The sequence below is a fragment of the Netta rufina genome, assembly GCF_964035555.1.
Source record: "Netta rufina genome assembly, chromosome: 1".
Taxonomy (NCBI): domain Eukaryota; kingdom Metazoa; phylum Chordata; class Aves; order Anseriformes; family Anatidae; genus Netta; species Netta rufina.
Genome location: NC_140123.1, coordinates 81,700,705 through 81,727,921, shown reverse-complemented (window position 1 = coordinate 81,727,921; position 27,217 = coordinate 81,700,705). Strand labels below are relative to the sequence as shown.

Genomic DNA, 27,217 nt, shown 5'->3' with positions numbered 1-27,217 from the left:
CGCACCGCAAAGCTGTTCGCTTGGCTGTAACTCTGCCTCTGGGCAGAGATCCTGGTCCTGAGGTGAGAACTGCCAGGACACTGCTGTGTTAGGGAAACGGGTTTTGATGTGATCGTTCCTGGTCTGCCCTGCATATGGAAGCTGTAGCAGCAGTTTTCCTGCTGATCTGTGAGATAACCTTGTAAAATGGTGAGCATCATGGCTTGGGAATGATGTTAAGGACAAAAAAGATAAAGCCTGCAGTACAATCTTGCATTGTTTTGAAAGGTGCTACCGTTTATCACTCTGCTTGTGAAAACTGGGACACATTTTTACATCTTGTTTTCATTTCCTGCCCTCCCCCATTCTGCCGTATATATTTATGAGGGGGCATATATCTATACACAGAAATATATTTTTTTCCTAAATCTTACTGCGCATTTTTAATCCTGCAAATCAGTCTAACATGGTCTAAACAAAACACACACGCAAAAATGTAAAGACTAATCCAATCTTTGATTGTTCATACAATAAATAACACTTCCAACTGAACTCTTTGCCAGCAAGAAATGTAATCTTGAAATAACAATGTAATCACTGTGTAAAGTGTTGTGTATTTGTGTTAAAAAGACAGTACTAACAGAGCTCTGTGCACTGATCTTCCTGTAGAAGTTAGCTTTGCATAAACTACAGTAGTAGACCTATTACTTTTTTTATACCCTTAAAAGATGGAAAGTCCTTAGAAAAAGCCTGGATCTTCTTCCAGTGAGAGGAAGGAAGCTCAGTTTCTTACATCATCTGGTAGATGTCTTTGGCAGAGTCATTTTGAGAGTGAAATTGAATGACCTATTTACCTATATTTTTAATATTTCTGAAGGGGGGGGGAGTTATTCTCTCTTCTCTAGTGTTCAATAGAGCACTTTGCACTATTTCAAAAAAAAAAAAAAACAACACTACAGAAACCCTACAGAATATTTTCTGAAAATAATTTCTGGAATTAGCTGTGGTATTGCAGTTTAAAAGAATGATTTTACTGCTGGTGATGGCAGCTGCACCATGCAAGATATTGTCTCCTATCTGTCTAGATATAGATAGTATTAATAATCAAAAGCTGTTGGCACAGCAGGCAAATTAGTTAGTTGTTTTCATCTTGAAAACTTCCTTTTTTCAAATTGAAACTTAGTGATTTTTCCTCCCGGGTCTACTTTTATCAATTTCAGAACTTGCTGCAGTTGTGCTATATGTATGTATGAGGTCTTGCTTATCTCCTTATTTATTTTAAATTATGTGAATTTTCTTTAAGGGGGCTTTAGTAAACAATTCACCTTGGTCCTTTTGAGTTGCAGGATATGCAAATATGCAAATAGTCCTGACCTTGTTGAACTGCCCTGATGGATTACAGGCAGTAGGAGTCTCCTCTTCAGTGAGTGTGCTTTTCAGATGCCCTTCCTTCTAAGACTTGTTTTTTAAGGTCTCAAAACAAAAATGCTTCCATTTCAGCACTCAATACCTAGTGACTCTAGTTGTTCTTGTAGCCATTGGTCTGAGGACAGGTTCGTTAGCAGTACATCCTACAATTTAGGAAGAAGAAAGGTTAATTAACATGAGGTCGGGGGAACAAATATTGCTTTGGTGTAGGTATTAATCTTTTTCTTTCCCCCAAAGCCTTATTTAACTTCTAATTAAGCTTTCACTTAACTCCTCCTGGCTTGTCACTCATTGGGCAGGAGGTGGCTGCTGGCTTCTCCAGGGAAGGGTCTCCAGAGCAGCTTTTCCTCCCTCTCTCTGAGCAGCTGACGGCCCTCTGTGCAGTCAGCACATGGGTGGTTTGGTGGCTTCTGGTTGTCTGTGCACCAGCAGTTGTTTCTGAACATTAAATGAATCATTTATTGTGAGCATCTTTTATGTATAGAGCATTTGGCCTAGCATGATCATATACCTGGGTAGTGAGGCATGTGTGTTTTTTTAGGACTAAAACAGAAGAGCGTAACACTGCCAGCTTTGAACACTTGATTTTTATTTATTTATTTATTTTTGTCGAATGCACTTAACAGTTTATAAGCCTCCCTGTAAATGATGTGGTTCCAATGCACGAGTAGTGCTGTCCATACACAGCTGCAGCAGCCCCTGGGCTGCAGATAACCAGCCACACAGGGCTGAGCACTTTGGTTCTTCCTGTGAAACAAATTAGTAATGTCTTCCAGGCTGCTCAGGGCAACCAGCAGCTCCGGGTGGCTTTGCTGATGGTGAGGGATACACGGTGAGTTGTGGAGGGCTGCTGAGCAGTTACAGCTTACGCTTACCCAATACTTCAACTTAAAATTTACCAAAAACCAAACAATCAAAAACCAAAAAAAAAATAAAAAAATATAAAAAAACTACCAGTATGGCATTACTCCCTTTGCTGTGCCAGAGATGTCTTTTTAAGGGGGCAGTCTCCTGTGTAAACGCTCTGAAATAAACGAGTTCACTGGTGAAACAGAAAGGGCAGGTGGTTACAGGGTAGTTTCACTGTTTGCCCAAAACTTCTCATGCTGTCCAGTAGGTCTTTTACTACGCAGATGAGTGCTTGGACCTTGGCTGCTGTGGAGAACACTGAGGTCATTAAATAGTGTTTTAGGTTTTGCCTTCTTTGGATTAGCCCTTTCTGTTGCTCTGTGTCTGCGCAGTTTGTAAACAGGGCAAATTTTTAATTAAGGGTTCCAATCAATATTTCTAGCAATTCTTTATAATTTGTAATGTGGTTGATATTGCATAATTCATGCAAAATTATTTCAAACAACCCTATGAAACCCATCTTCTGTTAGAGTCCAGTCACTCTGACATAGATCATAGCAGTTTTTGCCCCCCCAGCAGTAGGAGGTGTTTTTGTATATATGGTTGATCCTCAATAACTTTATAGCAAACCAAAAGAAGGGTGATGAAAAGACATCCTGATTTGAATCTATGCATGTGTTGAAATTGGTTGCCTGTTGGAAGATGAAAAAATCCACTGATAATTTTGTGGTATTTCTATAATTGTGTTGTGCAGTTGTGCTTGTCAGGCTGCTGGACTGCCAGTTTGTGCCTGCAGTATTGCTGAGAGGATGCTTTTTTGTGAAAACCTGTTCAGTTTTGTAGGATCCAGTGTAGGAATTGTGTATCGACATAGCTGACAGTGTTGGAACAGGAAAAGTTGCGTATCTGTCTCTGCTCGATAGCCGTAATGTGAGCTCTTGGCAGCCCGTGCAAGGTGGACAGTCTGGTTGTCTCAGTAGAAACCTCAGGGAGATATTAACATAGATAAGGAAGGAAATGTAAACAGATATTAAGTTACAGCATGACCAGAGAGGAAGTTTTATTGGTACAAGTGTCATCATAACTGAAGGACTCCATAAAACTAGACTTTTCTGTCCTACTGGTTTGGTGGCATACAAGTAATTGAGTAGGAAATAAACTTAGTTTGAGACTTAGTGTTGAGATTGGGGAGGAGGGGGAAACAATGACACAGCAGATGTTTTTTATCCTTAAAACAGGATTATTGTGCCATCTTCTTGGTGCAAGGTGGATCCTGAGCTTTTGACTTCAAACACCTACACTGTGGGGCCAAATAAAGCTATGTTTGTTTTATTTGCAGGGTCAGCCAGGTTGAATTTCCTGCCAAGAAATTGTTTTAGTAAAGCCAAAATTGTGACACATCAGAAGAGAAGGGAGAGGGAGGAACAATGAACCAGAGAAAATTGCAAAGGAAATTTTAAGTAGAAAATACCTCTTAATCCACATAGAGGCTCATCACAGGCTTACAGAGAAAAATCTAAGAAGTTGAGCTCACTAGTGTTTGTCTTCCAAAATGTACAATTACATTGTGCTGTAAGTAGGTCCTTTAACTGCTAACTCGCCATTCAAGTTTTTCCAAAATCAATTAGAACAAGGTATCACGTGCCAAGCATGCGTGACCTTTAATTTCTTGTATTCACCATGCATTTATCTTTATTGAAGAGCTTTGTTTTATTTCAAAACACATGCGTACCATGTGCTACTAGGCTGATCTTTACACAAAGAAAATAAAAGAAATATGACTGCATGATTACCATGTATTTAGTGTGGCATCTCTCACAGGAAAAAAAAATGAGTGTGAATTCACTTTTCAGTCTTAGTGCCAGTTAGTGCCACCGTTTACTTGTGCAAATAATTATCTTTGTTTCCATTTAGAGCTTGTTTTGCTTGGCACAAAACATTTAAGCTCATCTGTTACCATCCAGTTTTTAGCAGACAGTGCTGTTTTGATAAAGTGCAAGCATTAACAGTTTCTCATTCTGCTTTTAATAAATAAGCAAAAAAGTTTCCACTGGAAGTTATTCTTCCATTATTGTTGGTCAATTTATGTTGGCAATTTAATGTCATGACGCTGGATTAAACTTCTTTCAAAGTGCTCATTTCATCTGTTGCCCCCTGCCTTCCTTTAAACTTGCCAGTTTCAGTGTGGCAGGGAAATAGACGCTCTGAAAATCAGTACAGTGTAATATCACACGTTTGTTTCCTAGAATATTTAAACTGTTTTAAATTTCACAGCTCTTTTTGGCTAATAGAAGTTTGTTTTTTTGTTGTTTTTTTTTTTTTTCCAGTGCTGTTATTTCATATATTACTAAGAAAATAATGTGCAGAAGAGGTATCGATATTCTTCTGAAACTTTATTATATAAAAAGAACATAAAGGTTTTGGTGTTTATTGTTTTCAGCAACTTGCGTAACTTATGATAGATTTTCCTAAGTCGTCATGGGTGTTCTTTTCTTCCAAGGTCATCCTGTGTGAGTAGCTGGGACCTTGGAGGCAGAAGACCCTGAGTGGTGTAGTGTCCTTGTTCACTCTCTCAGGGTGTGCAAAGGAATAAGGACTTTAATTTGGGTCTTAAGTGTCTGGCTCCAGTTTCAATATTTCAATTGTCACCCACCTGTCTGTCCAACCCTCTGTCCTGTATTCATACACAAATAATACAGAATGGCATTTCATGGATATGTTTGTGTTTTCTTAAAAATAATGTTTTGGGCCAGTGTCTCAGATCTCTGAAGTCAATTTGTGTAATAGTCAAAAAGCAAGTGCCCTGCCTGTAGCCTGCGGAGCATGAAAATTGCACATTACTGATTTGGGTACCTCACCCAACTTCTTTCTCTTTAGCCTATAACCATCACTAAAGAGTGTAGGGGATGCACATGCCAACATGGGGTCTCTCTCCATCCTAAGCAGTTTTGCTGCATATCACTGCTTTCCTTGGGTGTCTGGAGGCTGAGATGAACTTTGACAGAAGGTGCTGAATGCACCTTGAAAGGACCTTGTTACTGTGCTAAGTGCTACTTGCTGCAGAGTTTGGGGACCCACTGTGTTTTAATTGGCTTTTTTCTGTTCGCATGTGTGCCATGAATTCTGGATTCAGTGTATGCGTGCTCATCTTTGCACATAATTTAATCACTTCTTGTTAAGTCACTTTCTGCAGATAGCTTTCATTTCTGTTTCATCCTTTAGTGTTTCACAGCTTTTTAAATCCCCTTGAAAGTTCCAAATTCTTACCCTGAAATAAAACTTCCTCTTTTTAAGACTCGAAAACTCTGTGGAAGCACAATCCGCCCCTCTCTCCTGTGTAGAAAAGTTTTGTGGTGGTAAAATATCTTACTTATTCCGCAGGTTAAGAGCTCATGTATAATGTGCCTAGTGTTCTGAATTTACGTAAACAGATAAGAAGATTTACAGCGGAAACTCAGTGAATAATCCTCTGAGAAATTACAGATTAAAGGAAGATTTATCTTTTGCAGCGGTAACAAGGTAGACTTAATCTTTTTAACGCTATTTCAAGTGCAAAAATTCTACTGAAATTAATATTTAAGAAAATAGGTTCACGTAATTTTTTTCACCTTTATTTGTGTTAGTGACGCTGTCTACATACTGTGTCTTATCCTTGAAAAACGTTCTTCTAAATAATAATAGAATATATCTAATGCTTTTTGGCTGTTTTTGCAAAATGGTAACGTCTTTCCATAAAAATGGAGCAGGATTTAGGCAAGATGGGTGAGACTGATCATCTCCCATGGTGAAGTATATTGGCCAAATACACCTACCAGAATGCAAGAGGAAAGGGTAAAGCAAGATGTCAAATCATGTAAGCTTGTCTTCCCTGTGAGTATTGGCCATGCTTGTTCCTAGAATGCATTGTTTTGGTTGTGGTATATCAGTGGATGCTCTTCCTTTCCCTTAAATAAATCTGTGGGAATTATTATTAGTGTGAAGCCCAGTAAAAGCAACGCTTTAATTCCTGCTCCTAATCGTAGTCAAGTCCCCAGAGGATAAAGTTCACTTGATAATATCCACTCTGGATTAATCAGCTTTGCTTCTTTTTTGAAGCTTTTGCCAAATCACGGGGAAAATATATTTTCTCTGTTGGGAAACATCAGTTTCTTATGTGGGGAATAACGTGAAGTTTCAGCATTGCATCAGCCTGGGGCATAGGAAAGTGGAAATCGTGTGGATTAGTCATTGATGGGAGCATGCCATGTTAGTAAGTCATCAGCACTTTGTGTATTTTTTTATGGGATGATGTATAAATGGCAAATGGCAAACAGATTCTTCTTTGAAATGCTTCATATTCATTTTACTCACCACAAAGAAAAGAAGAGGATGACTCTGAAGTCTTCTCCAAATCTTCAGTCATTGCTGACTTAATGATGAAGGACAGGGTATTATGAAAAATGAAGGTAATATTCAGAAGTGAACTGTATTGTCTAGCAAAAAAAAAAAAAAAAAGTATCTTGGGAATGAAAGGCATGCTGATAACAGCCTTCTTGTAAGTGTTGTTGGAAGTTAAATATATATTCTTGATTCTGTAAATACACTTCTTCTAAAACTCATCAAATCCCAAACCATAGTTGCAGTCTCAAGAAAATTAGACTTGAAATGAATAAATGTTAGTTTAAGGATTTGAGAGTTATCCTAATGCATACGTGTGGAGTGGATTGTTTAAGGTCAGTGTTACACTGCACAAATTACCATGGCTTATATATTCATTCACCAAGCCTCTATCTCCCCTGGGCGACTACTTTCCTTTGTCCATAGATCAAAACATTATTTTATCATTTCATCAGTGACTATCTTTTTTAAATGATGGCTAATGAGAAAACAAATCTGTGTTGTCATTTTTACTCAAGGCTCCAGAAGGATGCCCTCTGGCTTAGTTGGTTTAGGAGCAAGCTGGTTTTGCTGTGTCAAGCTTTTGTGTGGGTACCTTGACATGGAGGTTAATCAGGAGTTAGATTATAGGACTTTTTTTTTTTTTTTTTTTAATCCCTACCAGCTGTAAGCATTTGCTGTGCTACAAAGGGCTACAGGAGTCTGCTCTGCCCCTGCATCTTGACCCACGCTTCAGGCTATTGCCATGGTGGGAAAATCACCTCACCTTTTCTCTTTGCTGTGAAGCAGGATGCAGTAACTTTTCCAGGTGCTCGTGTGGGAAAAGCTAGCAGTTTTCTCCAAATAACCATCTTTGCAGATCCCTGCACCCCTTGGTTTTAAATTACAGCGTTGGAAGTTGCTGTGAAGGTTTGAGTGAGTGTTGTCATCGTCAGCAAAGGAAAAAAAAAAAAAACACACTGAAGCAGCAGGGATGGAGCTCCAGCTGCAGATCAGCTCCTTGTCCACGTGGGGGCTATGCAAGACTGCGCTGGCTGCAAGGACACCGCTAAAGCTCCTGGTATCTGGACCTAGAAGAGCAGGTCTGTGCTCTCCCTTCGCTTGTGCCGTCTTCATGCACTTCAGCTGTCATCTGAGAGCACAACACAGCAATGAAAACTGTAAAACAGCAAAAGCATGAGATCACCGCTCAGTGCTACCCACCAGGAAAGCCAATTAACTTGAATAGGAAGTGGGTTTTAATGTGCGCTCGGGGATTAGATGCTAACTGGAGGTGGGGGAAATGGATGCGTACCCTTTCCATCTCCTTTGCTGATGCTTAAAATACCAGCGTGTCTCGGTGCAATGCTGGTTTTCGCTCGGCTCAGGTAGTCTAATGCATAATAATAAGTACATAACACCTGCAGGTGTTGGCATATAAATGTGTACCACACGTCCAGAAACCAACTTTTAATGAGGAGTAGCAGTGTATTAAACTACAGTGCAAATGCAAAGCTTTTGTTTCTGTTTTATTCCAGTGAGTAATAATGAGTGATACCTGGCTTAAAAAAAAAAAAAAAAAAAAGGACAAAAGTTTCTGGAAAGAGACTTGAATTTCTTTTGCATTGATGTGCATGTTCCTGAAATGCTGCTGTTTAGGCTGAAGTCACTGAGATTGATAAACAGCTGGGTATAATGCTAGAGCATTTCTCTTAGATAATTTGAGAAAATGACTCTGACTCATAGGCTTACTGTCCTATGAGAATGTTTTTTCTTGTAAACGTTGGGAGATGAAGTCAACTAGCCAAGTGGTATTTGGGTATTTATAGAAGCTCTTTCCAGTAACTGTATTTTTTTCATCAGGTTATTAATTGTGGCAGCACATGAGTGATGGGGCCTCTTGCAGCCTTGGGTGGAGTACGTGAGTGCTCCCTGACAAGGTATTTCCACCTGTTCTAACAGAGCCATTCTGCTGGGCTCAGTGAAACTTGTCTGTGCAAGTTAGCAAATGCATTGAGACTACTAAATATGTGCCAGGATTATTGCTAATTAAAGAGAAATGCAGTGGAAGAAAAAAAAAAAAAGCCTTCATAAAAGAGGGGAAAAATGCTACAGTTTTAATATTTATGAATCTGGGTTTGGGGGTTGGTTTGCTGTTTTAGCCTATTTCCAGCTGGTACCAACAATTATTCCTTAGTGAACTCTACCATTGCTTATGTTAAAAATATTAATTGTGAATTAGAAGTAGTATTTATGTTTTTCTCCCTCTTTTTAATCCATTCCAGAATGCATATTTTTCTTTCCAGAAGGACTTTTTTTTTTCCATTCATCAGGTGTGCTGAAAGAGTGGCACGTAACTGTGCACAGAATTTTAAGATTTAGTTGCCCAGGGAGCAGGTTTGGGAAGGATGGCTTCTCCTTGGACACAGTGTGCACGGAATGAAACTGCTATCAAGGTAGTGTCAGGAATGCAAAAACTCCTTTGGGATTATAGTCATCTTCTGTTCTGCTTCTTACTCTAGACCTTCTGCATAGTTAGCTCACTGAAGGGGGGAAAGGGCTACATTATCATTTTTGGTTAATATTCTTGAGAATTTTAATTATGGTACCTTCTCAATCATAAGAAAAAGTTGTGACTGGATTAATTTTAAAGAGACCAATTTTCCCACATCGCAGTCAGCGCATCTTCAAGTTTGATTCTCTTTTACACTGAAAATTTCTACGTTTAGTAGAAGGAAAAAAAAAAAAAAAGATTTCTTTAAGAAGCAAGTTCTGTTTTAAATAAACAACAAAATTACAAACTGCTTAAGTTGTTTTAAGATGTGTTAAAAATCATTCACGCTTGCAATTTTGATACTGTGTAATGTCCTCTTTTTTGATAAAAACAGCTCCAGAAATTGCTTAGACCTACTGCTAATGTTGAACTAAAATGAGCTGCAATTAAGTATAAAAGTATTAAACATTTTGGTAGCATTTATAAAAAAAAAAAAAAAAAAAGAATCTTCAGGCCTCTTTTTTTTTTTTTTTTTTTGCTGCTTTTCTTTATCTAACTTTGCAAAATTCAGAATTTTTAGTCAACTCTTACATTTTTGTAAGAAATACCTTGATAAAAATACTGCTACTGCTGGTATTGTGCAAAAGATAAAATTCTCAAGGGGAGCAGAAGTGGAATGAGTGCATGGTCAAGCCTCCAGCTGCAGCTCTGCCTTGGAGCTAGCCGTAGAGCTGTGGCTGCTCAGGTCAGTGATGATGAGGTGTTTGTGGGCTCATGCAGAACTGCAGAGATCTGCCTTTTCTGTTCTAGCAATTTTTTTTTCTTTCCAGTACAGTAATTAAGATATTTTTAAGATTGAAGATGATCAGCAAACAACGTGAACCTACTTTATGTATCTTTTAAAAGCTATTTGGCCAGCACCTTGGGATCATTTTATCTTAAATAAACATACCAGTAGGATATACCTTGCTACTGACACTTTGGTGTGAATATGGGATGCAGCTGGAGCTCTTGATTTATGTGAGTAACTTGAACGTTTCAGGTGGGGGTCAGGAGCAGAAGGCTGGCACCTTGTGACACTGCGTGTCCCAGTGTCCCAGCTGTTTAACTGGAGCGTGCAGGTCCCTGGCAGGCTCTCTCTGCTATCTGCCAGGCCACGTCTTAGACAATTAGCCCAGGGTGTCTGAAATGCCCCTGTGTCTGGCAGCTGAGTCCGCCCTTAATGACTTCATCTGCTTAACATCTTTATAACAACAGATACCTATCCTGGTATCTTAATTAGGCATAATAGAAAGTGCCTTTTTTTTTTTTCCTTATAGTGATATTTGACATCCAGCCTGGCAAACATAACAATAAAATTAAGTAGCTGCAAGCTTTTATAAATTAAAGAAAACTTCTAAAAAGGCAATTATCAAAGACGAAGCAGATTCACTGGATTTTATTGAATATATCTGCAAAGCCTGTCTGCTGTTTGCTTGTTGACTTTACCTGAAAGCCTCTCAGCAATACCCTGTAATTAAAGTTTAGGAAAAGCACTTTTTCTTGATGTAAACAGTCATCCAGGTCCAGTCCCATGCAGTCTTAAACCATTTTTCCCTTCAGAGTGTAGTCAGTCCCTGAAAACTTGAAGAATATAACATTTCTTCATTCAGCAGTACCCAGAGGGAAGCAGCGGCAGGTGGAAGAGTGTGTTCTTTATTATTTCCAAGAACAGCCTCAAAGGACAGAAACCAGATTCCAGGGAGTAAAACATTGATTTTATGGACTGGGATTATATTATTTGAAACGAGGGTGACTGCCAGCAGAAGGGTGGGTGGTAAGTGCAGTGATGCCTCTGTCTGGTCTTCTCTACAGACCTTCTCGCCACCTCCGTGCTGGCAAATGTCTATTTTATGAGCGTTCAGCTGTGTTGTCTCCTTGATCACTGTAAACAACATGGAAGAAAAATGCTTTCCCACTGACAGAACTGCACCTGGACCAGGAATTTCACCAATGCAGCAACGTCACTTTAGGGCACACGCACGGTGGCAAAGGTCTAAATAACGTTGACCGTGGTTGTGCAGAGTGGGCAAAGGTCTGAAGGCATTGAACGCGGCCGTGTAGGCTGGCCAAAGGTCTGAATGTGTTGGACGTGGTTTTGTAGAGCTGGCCTTGGAGCCCCGGCTGACTCTTCTTCTCCATTGGGATGCCTGCTGTCAAAGGGTTGGGTATCTGCTACACAAAAACACGCTGTGAAACCAAACACCACAGGATGTTACAGAGCTCAGAAGAGTACATGGGTTTAAAAACAAAATAAGGAAAAAAAAAAAAAATGGATGGAGGTGCTACCTGCTGGCAGCTACTCACGTGCAAATTTCAGAAGAGGTGTTCAAGCAGCTGTGTGATCCTAACAAAGCATACTCTCAGCTTCCAGTAGCCCGATTGCCCTGCTCGAGTGCTCATTTTCTCAACCCAAAGCAGGGTATGGGTTTCACGAGACAGAGCTGGCCTTGCGTCTCATCAGGACGCAGCGACCTTCCTTTCCGTCTTCAGCAGGAGCCGAGATGTTTATGCAACAGTACATGGTGCAGGGCGTGTGCACGTGGTCTGGCCCTCTTTCATCTGTAAAAGTAGGTCTTTGTTGCCCATCTAAAAGGGTCAAAGCCCCGATTAACATGCCAGCTTTCAGTTCTGTATGTATTTATTTCAGAGTAACAAGGTGTCGGAGGAGTCCTTCAGCATAAGGTGATAGGTGACTGCTGCAGGACTGCCGACATTATCACTTGTTTAAGTTACCTTCTTTTTCTGTGGAAGTGCTTGTTGTAACCGAGGCCCAGAGGAGCAGCAGGCCCTGCTCAGTCAAAAAATGAGGCACAATCTCGAGGGATTAGCCCAGCGGTCAGACTCACTTCTCTGAGAGTGGGGACTCCTTGGAAAAGGTTTTTTGGAGGAGGGCAGGGAAATGAAATGTAAGTAGTAGTTGGGAGGGCGAGGAGGGTGGTTTCCTTGCAATAAAATCTTTGTTGTTGTTAATTGGGCATTTTTCTTATTCCCCAAGACTGGGAATAAAAGACTGTAAGAGAATTCTCTGCCGGTGCTTCTTTGTATTTATTACCCTGGTTGGCAGAAGGCACAACCACTCTGTGTTGATGTCCTGACTCTTAAACGTTGCACTGACTGCTGCAGAGCTTTTTAGCCTTGTGTGGTTGTAAATACGAGGAAAGCTCAGGATAAAGCTGAGCGTACAAGATATTAACCTGAGGTCACTTCCCACGTCACAGTGAAAGCTGTTTTTTCACTGTGGGGTTTTCTTTTTCATTCAAACCTTGTTCTGCCCTCTGTCGGTAGTTCATAGTAGGAGATAGAAATGACGTTGCGTTACTTTAATGGTAGAGTTGCCTGTGCTGGCTTGCTGCTTGTAGTCTGCTTTATGAAACAGAATTTGAATTCCTATCATTAATCAAAATTTTCACCACCGGTTACTGCTGCGCCCATTGCTTTTATAATGTGCACTGCATGAAGATGTGTAGTAAATGCACTAATTTTGGCCTTAGTGTACAGAGTACAAGTTGTTATCCAAGGAATGGTTATTCCATCCTTCAAAGCCATGTTTACTGTCAGAAGGCAAGCAAATTTCTGTTTTTTTGCAGGCAAGCTGATTCATGAAGTCAAGTGTTTGAGTTAAGAAATGCCGGTACTGAGGATGCCTATGCAACTTTAATGCTACCCCTGCTGCATGCATATGCATTTATGATGTCTGTACTTAATTAGATTGCATGGTATTTTCCTCCACGTAGGTTTTTTTTTTAATGTTGCACACGTAATAAGCAGTCATCCTATGCACTTGTTTCCCCTGTGACGTAGCCACCTCTGGAGCGCTCTTGTCCAAGGCAGCCTTCAGATGACAGACCTTTCTCTTTCTAACCACTTCCCAGTTTCAGAAGGAAACGAAGCAGGAAGCATAAATCACAGTTGTTTTGCTGTGAACTTGGTTCACCCCTTGAGGAGCTTCATCCGATGTGCTACATAAGGGACATAAAAGGAAAGAATGCTTAATATGTGTGTGGATGGAAGAGAAACAAGGATCACGCGGACTGCTTCAATTCTGATACATCCGCATTTCTGAAGTATCTGGCATTACAATCTTTGTATTCTTTTTGTATTACCTGGATGAGATTGAGACGCCTGAAGTCTTGAGAAAGCCAGCCTAAAACATCAGAAATTTCATCCCATCTCATCGTACCTCAGCTATGGACAGCTATGGCAGCTGTGAGCAAGGCCAGAGCTTGCAGATCCACTTCTGCCAGCTGCATTCATAAAGCAGTCAAGGTAGAGATAAATTCACTCTAATTTTATTGGCGATCATTGCGGGACATATATTTGACAGTGAGTTTCAGAGATAAATGCAAGAGAGTGATGAAAGGCAGTGCAGGGTTTTGTGAACACGATTGAGGGGCTCTTACAATCCTTTCAGCTTACCACCATCCTGGTTTCCATCTCACAAGTGCCACTTCTCCATCCCAGCTCCATCCTTGCCTCAGAAGCCCTCAGTTTCTGCCTCAGCTTGCTTCCTTCGTTGTTTAAGCCCCTGCGTGCTCCCAAGCCCACTCTTCCTTCCTCAGGCTCTTGTTCCAGTCTTGATTTAACCTCTGCTACCTCGAGTCTGAATCACAGAGTCCCATTGTAGCTTTCAAGCCGTTTTGACTTTCAGATCTCTGAAAAACTTGCCATTGATGGGAGCTGTAATTTAACCGTGCTGACAACAGGAATTTCCTTCCTAGCTCCTTCCTGCAGGACCTTTCAAAGCAGTCGCACAGCACTGCCACGGCTGCTTTACCGAGCCGTTTGCTGTTCCCACTGCTTGCCTGATCTGACCATAAATGTTCACCGAGTGAACAAACAAGTGGATGAGTCTTTGGTAATAAATAGCTGTTTATCTGACCCACAACTTTTGGGTGTGATTAACCAGCCGGCAGCTGTCATCGCAATTTTCCAGGGGCCTGGCTGCCATCGGGGAGTCTCTGTCTGCATGTGTCGGCAGGGGAGGCTCGGAGATGGAGCTGGAAGGTGCTGTGTGGGTAAAAGCAAGCTGTTACTCCAATGCAGAGCAGCTGAGAGCTGCATTTTCCCTGGCCACAAGAGACAGAGGAGCCCAAATGATGATTGTTAAGGATGTGAAACCCCGTGCCTGTTTGTGCTGCAGCCCTGCGAAGAACCCAGGAGATCCTGAAAGCGCAGAGGGAGAAACGAGGGCACCGTTTTTGCACCCTGTAGGCTGTTGCACAAGGTTCCCATCCTCTAGCATCTCTCAAGTCAGCAGCTGAAGCCTGCCCAGAAAGCAGGGGCTGCTGTGCAGGTGGAGGAGCCTGCACGGGTTCATCTGTCTGCCCATCACAGGGCACGGAGGAAGGCAGGTAACTCCCGGGTGCCCTGTGTGTCTCGCTCCATCTGCCTGGTTAAATCGCGCTGTTCAGTGGATCAGGCTGCACAAAGAGCTGCGGTGTCTGCATCCCAGTGCAAAACATCCTTAGGCGACCTCCTCCCAAGCAGGTAACCTGTTTTTAGGTACCGACTGCAGGAGGAAACTGTGTTTCCTACCTGGAGAAGGGGGTAGGAGGGCAGCTGCCTCCGTAGCCTCATCCAGCACTAATTACTGGTTGTTGCAGTGAGCTGGTGCTCGTGGTTTCCTGTGGGCAGGGAAGTTGTGTGCCTGGGTTAAGCCATAAATACGAAGGCTGGGACTTCCACAAAGCATTGAACTATGAGAGAGCTGTGTACCGCTTTTACTGCTTGCCTGAACCGCCTCTTCTTTTAGCCGAAAACTGGAAAATGAGCTTATTAACAAGGCTGAATAGATACTAATTGCATCCTTATGGTGTTTCCCAAGAAAGTTACAAGCTTTTAAACAAGCACTAGCAGCATGCTTGTCCGCTCTGAGGAGAGGAGTCAGGTATTTACACGGGTGAGCCGTGCTTGGACTTCAGCAGTAGGTAGGAGACTGCTCTGGATGTATCCAAATCCCAGTTTGTTGCCCCCCTCACCCCCTGCCAAGTGCAAAATCGCGTTTTTGTTTGGGTTGTTAAATGCATTAGATTTAATTCGGTGGTTTTTTTTTTGAGTTCTCTTGTATGCTTTAATTTGATTAACACTTTTGGTTTTCTTCTCTTTCTGATTTCAGCCATTGATGGATTTCTAAAAACTGATGAGAGACAAAGACTCGCAAAGGAGAGAAGAGAAGAAAGGGAAAAATACCTTGGTAAGATGGCAGGAGGTGCATGTATTATTTATGTATATGTGCTAATAGGCTTAAGTTACTTATGTGACATTTTGCCTGTTCTAAATTCTAAACGCTGCCTATTGCTAGTCTTTATTGCTTGTATTACTTCTTCAAAACTAGTCCATGCCTTCTTTGATTTCCATTCTAAGGTTAACGTGCAAGATACTAACTGTTAGATTCCTCATTTGTAAAAGAAAAAACAAAACAAAACAAATAATCCTTGTGTAGTATTTATGATAATATGTAGGATAACTTGCTGAAACAGCCTCAGTTTTAGTCTATTAAGTTTTAGACATATTAAAAGATGATATGGAGCTGTTCAGTGTGGCATAAAGCTGAGTATTGTTCTGTCAGTTTTAAAAGGATTAATCTTCTTTCAAGGGAATGAAAAAATCTATCAATTCATTGTGTTTTAAAGCATCAGTGTTTTTTAATGTACTAACACCTCCAAGAGAATGTCAGGGAAATTTTGTAAGAGAGAAAAATGAACTGTTCAAACTTTTTTAATGTGTGTGCGTGCATATATAAAGGTTTAAAAAAAAAAAAATTCCTCAGTGCAGTAACCAGAAAGGCCAGTAGCACTGTTCCTTAAGGTTACCTGATGCTACCTCTCAAAGGGAATTAATTGCCAGTGTTTTGATTTTGTAAGATTTAGGTTTGCTATATATTTCGAGGCAATGGTACCTGAAATACTGTGGGCACCTGTGGAAAGAATCACAGGAAAGTACTGTTTTCTTTGCAGTAAGTAACTAAACTGTTGACAATTTTTTGGTAAAACCTGAGGCCTGAGATTTGATGTTTTTTAGTTCAGAGAGCTTGGTGAGCAAGATTTCTTTTTGTAGTTCCTGTGCAAATCTGCTTAGTGAGGACTTAGGTTTTAGTAGTTAATCTCCCCGGAGGTCTTGTCCACATGGGGCATGCACCAGCCTAAGGTTTTATCTCCTATAGCTATATTCAGTCCCAACTACCTCTTCTTTCTTCTTTATTATCCCTGCTTTGCTGGCTCCTGAGTAAGCGATATGAGTAGTAGATTGGAAAGGACTTGGATTAAAAAGCAAAAGAGAAGATGGGAGGAAAACTGAAAACTGGAGAATCTGGGAGTGGCTGGTGTAGGGCATTTGAAAGGTGTTGGTTGTGGTTCTTATATCCAGACACTGTACATCTGCACGTGCCTTCTGGAAAGGTGTGTGTGTATGTATGTGTGTGTGTGTATATATATATATATATATATATATTAACCTATATATAGAGAGAGAGACCATTCCTAGATTAGGGACCTCTGGATTTTGGCCTCAGTAGTTCTTTGTCTTGCAGCAGGTTTATTTCAGAAATTCAGAAAAAAAACACATTGAGTTCCCCAGAAGGACAAATACATGTATTTATGCTGCCAGCAGGTACTTTGCACAAATATAGAATAACCTTCTCATTAAAGCCAAAATTCATTAAGTAGTGGCTTAGTATCCCTAAATCAAGAAAAAAAAAGAATTGTTTTTATGTCCATGATGACAGAATGGTTTGCTTCTCTGTCCAGAATCTGTCCCAGGTTTCAGCTACGTAATCAAAAGGTAATTTTAGCACCATCTCCAGACATCTCACTCTGTTTTTGGTTTTCTATCAACTCCAGCATGCTCTTTTCACGTGTTCTACATAACGTGGCTAGTAGTCATCAATAATTAGTGACCGGTCACTTGTTTTCCACCGTCTCTGAGGTAACTACTAGTTGAAAAATCCAAGCCTTCATTCTTAAGAGTCCAGGCTCACCTACAGCACTAACACCCCTCTCACATTGACCTGCCCTGCAGTGGAAGAAAAATAGTGAGTTCTCCCAAGACAAAAGGGGAAGACAGCACCAACCATAATACTAACAGGAATAAGGCAGGAGGCATTCTGTAAAGCAGGTTGGACACCTGGAGGAAGTATCTTATAAGGGTCTGGTATTCAAGAGGAAGAAATGCATCTGTTGGGAAAGCATCTGGTGTTATGTGGGACTCTGGCTTGGTGACAGAGCGATACTAGAAGGGACTGAAGGCCACAGCTGTGGTTAAAGAGCTGGGAGGCAAGGAGCTGAGGAGAAAAGGCTGATCTATGAAGAGGGAATTGAGATAGCTCAATAAGAGTCTAGGACTGATGGGAAGAAGCTAAAAGTGAGAATGCTTGAAGGGTGATAATTTGCTGGACAGGGAAGCAGTGACTGAAAAAGTTGACTGGGGCTGAACAGGGGAGCAGAATGAAGGACCAGCTCTTGTATAAATCATGCTAATTCAGGATTTCCATAACTTTCAAGTTCTTAGCCCGGCAGCTGTGCTCTCTTACACAGTGGCTGTATGTATGTTGGTATGATGTTACAGGTCAGCGTGTATGAAGGCATGCTTACTGACCTCTTTCATGCCTTTTATGGAATGCACTTGCATGAGAACTGGGTTTTTCTTCACCATTTGTCACATTAACTTCTGTTACTTATGCCCCCTGTGTAAACCTGAAGCAACAGTCCTGTGTGTAATGTTGCAGTCTGAATTTCTGTAACAAGGTAATGTCTCAAGAGGATTATGACTCCAGTTCAAAGAAGCAACTAAACAAACTTTCAATAATAAAAATGTTTTCTTTTACTGCTTGGAGCCTATAACAGCATAGCATCAAATTATGAGCAGAATGGTGTATTTTCAAAGCTTCATGGAAAGTTTAGCTTCTATTTTTATGTATTTATTTTGAAGGTAGCCCTGTAAAGAGAAACATAGTCTTAAAGAAATTCCAAGGGCTTTTGCTTCAACATAAGAAATTGACTCACCTCAAAATCTAGTGGGAGCATTTGTTATGTCTGGAAAAAAAATATGGTTTTAAGCTACAGAGGGATTAGAAGGATTTATATATATTTATATAGATAAAAGAATCGTTAACTATTCTGCACGCTGTTTTTACACAAGTGGGGGGACAAACTGTCACCTATGTACAAAGGGCTTCCATATTAAATAGTATATCAGTTGAATTTATTAATCATTCAAGCATTTCTGTGCACTGTACTTTTGATCTTAGTGCACTAAAAGAGCCTGTGTACTTGTGTTTGTTATTTTACTCTATTGTGTCACACTATCAAGTAATTTTAAAGCAGGAGAAAATTTGCATTAAGTGAAACACGTGTTTTTTTTCTGCCTAAGCTGCTAGGGAGCAGCAGATACTGGAGAAGGAGAGGAGAGCAAAACTTCAATATGAAAAGCATGTGGAGGAACGATGGAGAAGACTGGAGGAACAGAGGCAGAGAGAGGAGCAGAAGAGAGCAGCTGTTGAAGAAAAGAGGAGGCAAAAGCTTAAAGAGGAGGAGGTAGGGTCCGCTGGGATTCATACAACAGAGCAACTGTATCTGTTAGCATTACAGATAGCAGAATATTGACATGCACAGCAGGTTTCTTTCTTTTTTTCTTGTCCCAGAGACGTATGGACATTACTTTGTGAACTGCACCCATGCATCACCACAGCCATAAATACTCTTCTACTGCTTGTACATCGAAAACATTTTCCCAAGCTTTTTTTGTCCCTTGATTTTTGTCTGATCTCACAAAACAGTCATCTACTTACAGTAATATATCTGGGATTCTGATTGGCAGGTGGTAAAGCAGCAACATCCTGGAAGGTAGCTTTTAAAGATGAGTGTTTCCATAAATTGGCACGATTTTGTTTACACTTCCATAAATGCAATTTCAGTTGCATGGGCAGTGTAAAGAAATTAGTATTTTTCTTTCCCCGGTAACATATAATGAGAAATTCTTAAAGTAGTGAAGAATCTAGTCTGACTTAAATTTGTAGAACAGAAATAATCATAATACCTCTCTTCTGTTCTCTCCACTGAGATCATTTAAGGTCCTTTTTTTTTTTTTTTTTTTTTTTTTTTTGTGCTCCAGTGAGTCCAAATTCTGATGCTGATCTCTGGTTGCAGTGTGTGTGTGTGTCTGCCTTCACCACATTCTGTAGAAAACATCAGCACTGCGACTGCAACTGATAAAGAATTAATGATTTTAGGAAAAGGGGACAGTGGTTTAGGGAAAAAAAAAAAAAGAAAAAAAAGCAAGAGAAGGTATTTCCTTAGTTTCTGTAGAAAAAATGCCCTAGAAATCTGCAGTTATTAGCCTTCCCCCCCACACCTTTTGATCAAGTGTCTTTGCAAAAGAGATGAAACACTTCCACGTGGGATCAGAATAACAGGCTTCTTTGAGTGTGTATTTTTTTTTCCTCCTGTGTTTGATTCTTCTCTAAATTTTCTTTTCAGGTTACAGTAAATTATATCCTGCCATTCCTCTTTCAGCTGTAACATACTGTTTCTGGCTTCTGCATAATTATCTGAGAATTCATTTTAAAATGTTTTGTCATGTGAATAGCTTAAAACTTTGTTACGAAGGATGACAAAAACGGAAACAAAGGCTTAGGAGATCTATCTCCTTCCACAGTAACATCATTGACCTGATGTTCTCCTTTCCCAGTACTTCCATCTGTGATAACCTTTTGCAGCTAAGCAAAATCGATCTCCATCATGGGGGATGTAGAGGAAAGTGGCAAGTACAAACACTTCCAAATCCCTGTCCTCAAAAACTGCACTGGAGGGGGGGGCAGGGAAGGGGAGGGGTGTGGGCAAAGTGAGCAACTTGCCTGCTTTGCCTGCCTGCATGATTTACCCACGCTGGAGAAATGGAAGGGTGGGTTGTGAAACATGAGAGCTCCCATACTGGGAGACTTCTTTATTGACTGAAGAAAGGGTTGTTGCCTCCAAGTCTGTGATCATTGAATGAATACCAATGCTCAAAGATCTGCTCATTCAGCCCATCCTTCAAGCTTAAACTGTCCAACTCCTTGCATGGGCTGAGGAAGCTGAGGAAGGGCTACTGGGGGCAGGAGGACAGGAGAGGGTGGGTGCGTGTTTGGGGTTGGGTTATCCCTGATGGATGGGAAGATCCAGGAGTTTCTGAAGGAGGGAAGGGTACATGGAGTAATAATCTGTAGAGAAGAGGAGGTTGAGGGAAGAAAGGGATCGGGAAGAGGAGACACCACCACATCCTGGTATTGCTTCACAGCTACTTGTCATTCTTTCATTTCTCAAACTCCACTTGAAATTTACTAAAGGATCTGCCAAAGCCACCCCCCAGCTCTGATGAGCCACGGGTTTCTCCCCTCTAATCCCATATATGCAGTAGTAGTGGAGGTCTGAGTAAGGACGGTGATGAAGTCACAGCTCCATGGGCATTGCAAATCACTCACTGCACCTGAATCATTCTGGACATTTGAGGTTGTCTTTACTGGAAGAGCTTGGAGCCTGTATTTCCCACACCCTGTGGGTTTGTGACCTGGCCAGTGAGCCAACACACTACAGCATGTGCTTGGTGTTTCTTCTTTTAAGACTGGTTTACTTGGGTGGGGACTGGAGCACTGATGTTACCTGCCCATCAGGTGTCTGAAGTGCCCAATAGAGAGATTTTGTTCCTTGCTGTCTGCCTTATTGGTTATCCTTCATATCTTCCTTGGGTGTTGGTTTTTTTTTTTTTGGCTTTTTAGCACAGCAGAAGGCAGCGCATATCTGTGACAGGAACAGGTTATATAAATCTCACTCTAAAAATATTGTTGTGTCTGTAAGAGTTTGAGAAGTGAATGGCTCTGGTTCATTTTGTACATTAGAGCTTTCTATGCTCAGCTGCTTTGTATGCAAAGGCCTTGTCAAAGAGGAGGTGACCAAAACTTGATTTATTTTGCTTTTTTTCCCTCTCCACTGCCAGATAAGAGGTGGCAATTTTGTATTAATGGAAAGAGAGGTGTTCTAGCAGAGTTATTCTCCAGGGCAACTGGAGCTCCCTCAGAGTAAGATGGAAGTGTTTCCAATTCCTCAGGCAGAAAGTGAATAAATGTGCCTGAAAATCCTTGCTGAAAGTCCTTGCTCTACATTTACTGCAACTTTCATATCTGGAGAGGTATTCAGTAGCAGTGCTGCTCCCTCCACGTTCTTTTTAAAGCTGCCTTCTCCTTAGTGTAAGCAATCCCTGAGCCTTGAGGAAAGAAGAGTGGTGGTGTTCAACTGGAGGTATCAATGATTTACTTCAAACAGCAAGCAGCCAGTTGGAGTTCAGCCAGCTGAATAAAAGCAAACTGGTCCTCATTTGGTTAATTTTTCCCCTTTTCCCACCTTGAAGCTTCCATGTGCTTTGGAAGTACACTGTAAATAAATGCCTTCCTACACGTAGTATATTGGGAAGTCTCTTTAGAAGCAGTGTTCTTCTGCTCGTGTAGTCCATGAAACAATACATGGCCCATACAAGTGATGTTTGTTAAGGGTAGTAGTGTGAATAGGAGTGAGAGCACCCATATAGCACCCAAAATTAGTTTTTAATAAAACCATCAAATATTGTTAAGAAGGGAACTGATAACATGTTGGACCGATCCTACCAATATACTAATGTTTAAATGAACAGCTACTAGTAAAAAGCTAGACAGCATCAAATCTAGGCCAGCATGCCAACTTAAACAGATCAATGTTAAAAGGAAAAGAACATCCTACAGCACCGGGAAGATTTTTTTTAGTTAGATGTTTATTTTGGCATATGTCCAGTGCTTGTTACATTTGAAAAAAAGTATGTGCTTAAACACAAGGTGGAAAAACCAAGGTGGATGGTATAGTGACAATTACTTACTTTTCTAATTATAATATATGTAATTAATAAACACCTTTCAAACATCTGGTAGCAGCTCATATAACGAGTGGAATTCAGTTGCACAAGTAACACAGAAATTTTGCTGCAAGCTGGTTGAGATTGCTATGCAAGCAGTCTCTTGATTGCTCTGCAGTGGGCATGAGGAGAATTTAGTCCTCTGTGTAACAATGAGCATCCTCTCTGCTGCTGTGTGCTCCCCCTCTGCCATTATTGCTGCTCCAGCTCCACACGTACGTACAGTAACGCAGAGCCTTCATTTGTCCCGTCCTTTTATTCTCTGATGCACACGCCCTTTTTCTGTGTAAGTCTTCTCTTTATACACACCCATAATTTTAAATTGCTGGGGGTAGAAATGAGTTATATTCAGAAGGGGTAGTTAAAAAATGATTTTTTAAAATATATTTCCTTTCTTTAAGTAGAAAACAATAGCTTTTTTGTTGTTACGTGGAGGAGCCTCTCTAATAGAAGATGAGGCCAACTGATAAGATCAGGAGACAGCTACTTACGTACGGCACTGATGAATACAGAAAAGAAAGGGAAGAGTTTTTCCTCTCTAATCTTACGTTTGGGTCTTTTAGATGTTTTATTGCAGGTTTAAGGGAGATTGGTTTAGAATTGTTTGCACAAAATGAGTCATAATACTTGTAAAATTATTTTTTCTTTGTTTTCGCATCTGCGTCATGTTTTACATAAGTAAAAGGAAAGTACTTCAGTCAAATTATTTGTATTCACAGTTCAGGTTTTTTTGTTTTGTGTTTTAATTCAGGCAGCCCAAATGTTTGTTCTGTTGTTTAGTCTGAGAAAAACACGCATGAATAACTATATGGGCTTTGGAAAGCAACATGTTTGTTTAGTTACCAGCAGTAGATGGCTCTCTTTTTATGCTTTTACTCGTTCTTAAGTTAACCCACGTGTGAAGCTTGTACATTACATGTTTTTTAGTGGAAGTTAACTATATACCCAGTGCAGAGATTTTTCTCAATCTATAGCAATTAGAATTCCCAAACAAGGGTCAGACAGTTGGGTATGTCATTAAGAAGTTACCATGTCTATAACATAGGAGGGGTTTTCCACAGTGTTTGCTGATGAAGAAACACTTTGTCTTGCTGTTTAGTTTTTGTCGCAAAAAGATTATTAATGTATGAGCTGTTTATGCTATGCTTCTGTGCATCTCGGTTGTTCTCTTTGTCTTTTTGGCTTTGTTTGGCTTCTTAATTTTAGCATTCAGCCTTGTGCTAACTTAATGCTTTTTAATAACAGACCTTTCTTTGTGCAGAAGGTCTTCATATTGTTCTTTATCTAAGATATATCTGCAGGGTTTCATGTGGCTTAATCATTATGTTCTGTAGCACTTTAATGAAAGGCTCTTTGCAAATGAGAATAAATGATGGCTTCTCCACGTTGAGTAATTGAAGATTTCAACCTCAGGATGTGTGTGGTTTGAGCTTTCATATACGTATGAAATGAAAAATCATTTATTTTCTTTATATTATTTCATCATATACATTGTTTGATTCTTAGAACAATGCCCTCATGGTAGGTGGTGTAAGTGTATTCGGTGGTTTCCAAGCTGGAACATAGTGCTGGGCTTTGCTCCGAGCAGCATTTAAAAAGGTCATAGATCACCCAGATAATTGAAGCTTGTCTGCTTTCACACCATCTCTTTTATTAATGTGCAATGATATTAATTAGATATGGAAAGAAAGAAGATTCTGTAGAATTGTATGCTTTAATAGGAAAGGAGTGGGAGGGTTGTTTTATTTTGTTGCTAGAAAGGTATTTTGGGGTAAGAGCCATAGTAGAAAAAAAAGTAATGAAAAAAAGTGAATTGCAGAGAACAGGTACTGAAATAACAGGTTTGAAAAGAGTACAGAAAAGGGCCTGAAATAGAATGAAATTAATGTTGAAGGGTGTGTAGTTAAAAGTGGAAAATATGAAGTTGAAATAGTGAGCCAGCACACATTTTAAATGTGAAAATTGAATCATTAAGTAGCAAGGAAGGAAAGATTGTGCTACAGGGCAGTGACTTTGGTTTTCTAAGACTGGAAGATTACTTTCTTTACGTGTCCAAACTCTGGACAAGAAGTGATAGAGCATTCAAACCCATGCGTGTTTTCTTCTTCTTTTTACTATGCTATTATAGAAAGGTCTGTGCTTGAGCTTTGTGATGCTTCGTGCATGTTCTCTTAAGGGGGTTTAAAAAAAAAAAAAGGGAGGGAGGGAGGAAGGACAATGATTTGCATTCCTGCTTGCCTGAACACTGATGCCACTGACTGGATAGGAGGAAAGAAAAAAAGGGGGTGTAAAGGAGGAAGCAGCTGCTTTCTTTCTACCTGATACACCATAAGCTAAAGACACGGAAAGAAGGTAAAAAAGTGAGTTCAGAACAGGGGACCAAAAGATTGTCTTCCTGGAGATGGCACCAGAAATGGTAAAAGCAGGGTGGGTCAACTGGCCAAAAGGTAACAGAGAGCTGAGCGCCTCTTTTCATTCCTTGTCTGGAGGAATCTGTGATGGAATTTATGGTGTAAGTGATAGGTGAGAAAATTAAGAGAACTTGAGGATGAAAAGGTAGCGGTTGGCTGTTGGAATCAGTGGGTAGTTGGTAGTGGGGTTAGCTGAGGTGGGAAATCCTGGTCAGGAATAAAATACTGGAAGTCGTGGTGGTAGAAGAGATTCCTCAAACATGTGGAAGAGACAAAGGCTGTTGCAGATACACTCCCAACAGCTTTGGGGTATCAGCTGTTACTGAAAGTCAGTGACTACAGGTGATTGCAGGAAGGTAACAAAGTTTACGGATGGTGTACATAAAGGTTCCCAACACGCTAGTTACTGGAGGTGCCTGGTGTTGATGTCTGGTCCGTTGGAGAATACAGGGCTTTTGTACAGACTGAAGGAGATGTGCTTGAACAGTGACTGAGATTTTGTGATTAAAATATGGCAGGGAAGGGTATAGGAGACCTAGACCGAAGTCACGAGTCAGTGAGAAGAAATAATCTGGCCAAGAGATGCAGAAAGGCTTTCAGTGCAGTTGAGCTGAGCTATCAAAAGATGCAGGAGGTGGCGCAGGGGATTGGTAGAAATGGAAGGGGCTGTGATGTAACCACAGAAACTGTGTTTCTGGGGTGAGAAGCCTGCAAGAGAGAGCTTGAAGTAAATAGAATGGGAGTTTTATACAGGATGGGAAGGACATAGCAAAGGTAGTAAGTAAGCAATAGGATGAGAACTACTAATAGCATCAAAGGGTTAAAAATGATTGGGGCAGGAGCTGGAGGCACAAGTAAAGACTGTGTTCCTGAACCAGGAGAAAGAAGAGGTTGCCAGAAGTGAGCAAGGTACCTGGAGGAGGAAGGAAGGAAGGTGGTAGGTGATGGAATGGTGGGTGGGTGGGGAAGACCCAGGTTTTATGGGCTTGAAAGGAGGAAGACAGGTGCAGAGAGAGTTGCCCCAAAAAGTCATGGAGAATCTAGTAGGGAGAGGAGGTGGCAACAAAACTGAGTAGAGGTCCATGAGAGTTAGGAGGTGGTGGAGTTGAAACAAAACCATACCTAGCTGTTGGTTAAAGGTAGAGCAGGATTTGGAGAGGGAAGGAGACTTCTTGTTCTTTCCCATCTGAAAATCCTAACTCATCAAGCCTTGGAGAGGAATATGGAGGTTCATGGAAAAAAGATAGCTCAGAACAGGGTGATCTGGGCATGTACTAAAAAAATACACGGGAGAAAAAAGGAAAAAGAAGCAGCTTTTAAATGCCTGCAGCTAGACTGTAAAGAAGATAGTGGAAGAAAAGAGGGAGTGTTCCCTAAAATAAATAAATAAATTGGCCATCCTGCAAAGTAACCTACTTTGGGTTTGAAGGGATCATTTATCCGCGTGGCTAGGAGGAGCCACTGGCATTGCAGCAATTTAGCTGTACTCAGAAAGGGGGTGGGAGAAATCCCGAGTTCTGCATAGACAAGAAGGAGTTAATGCTTGTCGAGCATTATTCTTATACAAATTAAGTCCAGGGCACAGCAGCAGCATCACCAGCAGGAGCAGATGCTAGGCAGTGATGCAACCTGTGTTATTTACTTAGGCCTCTGTAGTGACCTCAGTGGCTTGCAGACAAAGGATACACATATCTGGAGGTAGGTAGCATGCTGATACCTGCTTTATTCAGCCCTTTTTCTCCTGTTGGAAACAAGCTCCTGCAAACATCCTCCATCGAGCATCAGAGGAACAGCTTATTTTTAGCATGGTTTTGGAACGGGAACTAAAAAAAAAAAAAAAAAAAAAAAGCCCTGAAAGAACTGATTTCAGTTTTTCTCTGTTTTTGTGCAATTGTACCCAGGAACGTTTAGAAGCCATGATGCGGCGGTCCCTTGAACGCAGCCAGCAGCTGGAACAGAAGCAGAAGCGATGGTCGTGGGGAGGAGCACTGGCTGCAGGCTCAGGAGGGAGAGACGGTAAGGGAAACAGGCTGCCTGCATTGCAGATCCTGAAGTGCAAAATGCATGAGGTGCTGGAGATAGCAAGGAGGGTGCGTTTTATAGTTAGTGTGGTGCTGCAGGGGCTACTGCCTCAGGGCATGAATAAATGCTTTGTAATTGCTCGCCAGGTTCCCTCTCTCTAACACTTGCTGGGGAAAAAAGGTCACTCCTAACTTTAGGAATGCAAATCTTTTTTAATAGAGTAATCAGAATCTGTTTTGAGGATGACAGATGCTAAAATCAAAATTAGTGCTCTTTCTCCCTTGTTTTCTTCCCCCGCATTGTCTTCCCACGCATACAGTTAGCAAATTTAATATTCACTAAAGGACTAAGTGCTGTCCAAGCCTTGCAAAAGACGATCTGTCATTGTTTGGTACTTCTAAAAACCTAACGGGAATTTCTAGATGACTATGCAGCATCTTCAGTTCAATTTTTTTTTCTCCCGCATACTTCTGCTGTCGCTCTTTTTGATTTGACTTCAGAAAAAATACTTTTTTTTCATGATCAGTCATGTACTGCTTTTATATTTTGAAAATATGCATGTTTTCTGTTTTAAATCATAATTTATTTTAATTTGCCAGGTTTTAGTAAATTGTAGTTATAGGGAAACATATCCATGTTTGCGTGGCAATGACCTTTTTTTAAAACAGTGTGTAAGTATAATTAACTCTAAAATGGCAAACTGTTTCATGTCTTAATTTTCATG

At 40.7% G+C, this 27,217-nt stretch overlaps 1 protein-coding gene across 1 annotated transcript in view; it reads left to right on the top strand.

The window, feature by feature from the left end:
• The window catches only part of MAP7D2 (MAP7 domain containing 2), a gene marked incomplete at both ends in the record, with an annotated part of 73,467 nt that overhangs the window by 23,618 nt on the left and 22,632 nt on the right, over nucleotides 1-27,217 (top strand). Inside the window, 3 exons of the mRNA XM_084302306.1 lie at nucleotides 15,264-15,341; nucleotides 18,515-18,678; nucleotides 26,373-26,487. Coding sequence (XP_084158432.1) covers nucleotides 15,264-15,341; nucleotides 18,515-18,678; nucleotides 26,373-26,487 — 357 coding nt within the window. The remainder of the gene's footprint in view (nucleotides 1-15,263; nucleotides 15,342-18,514; nucleotides 18,679-26,372; nucleotides 26,488-27,217) is intronic.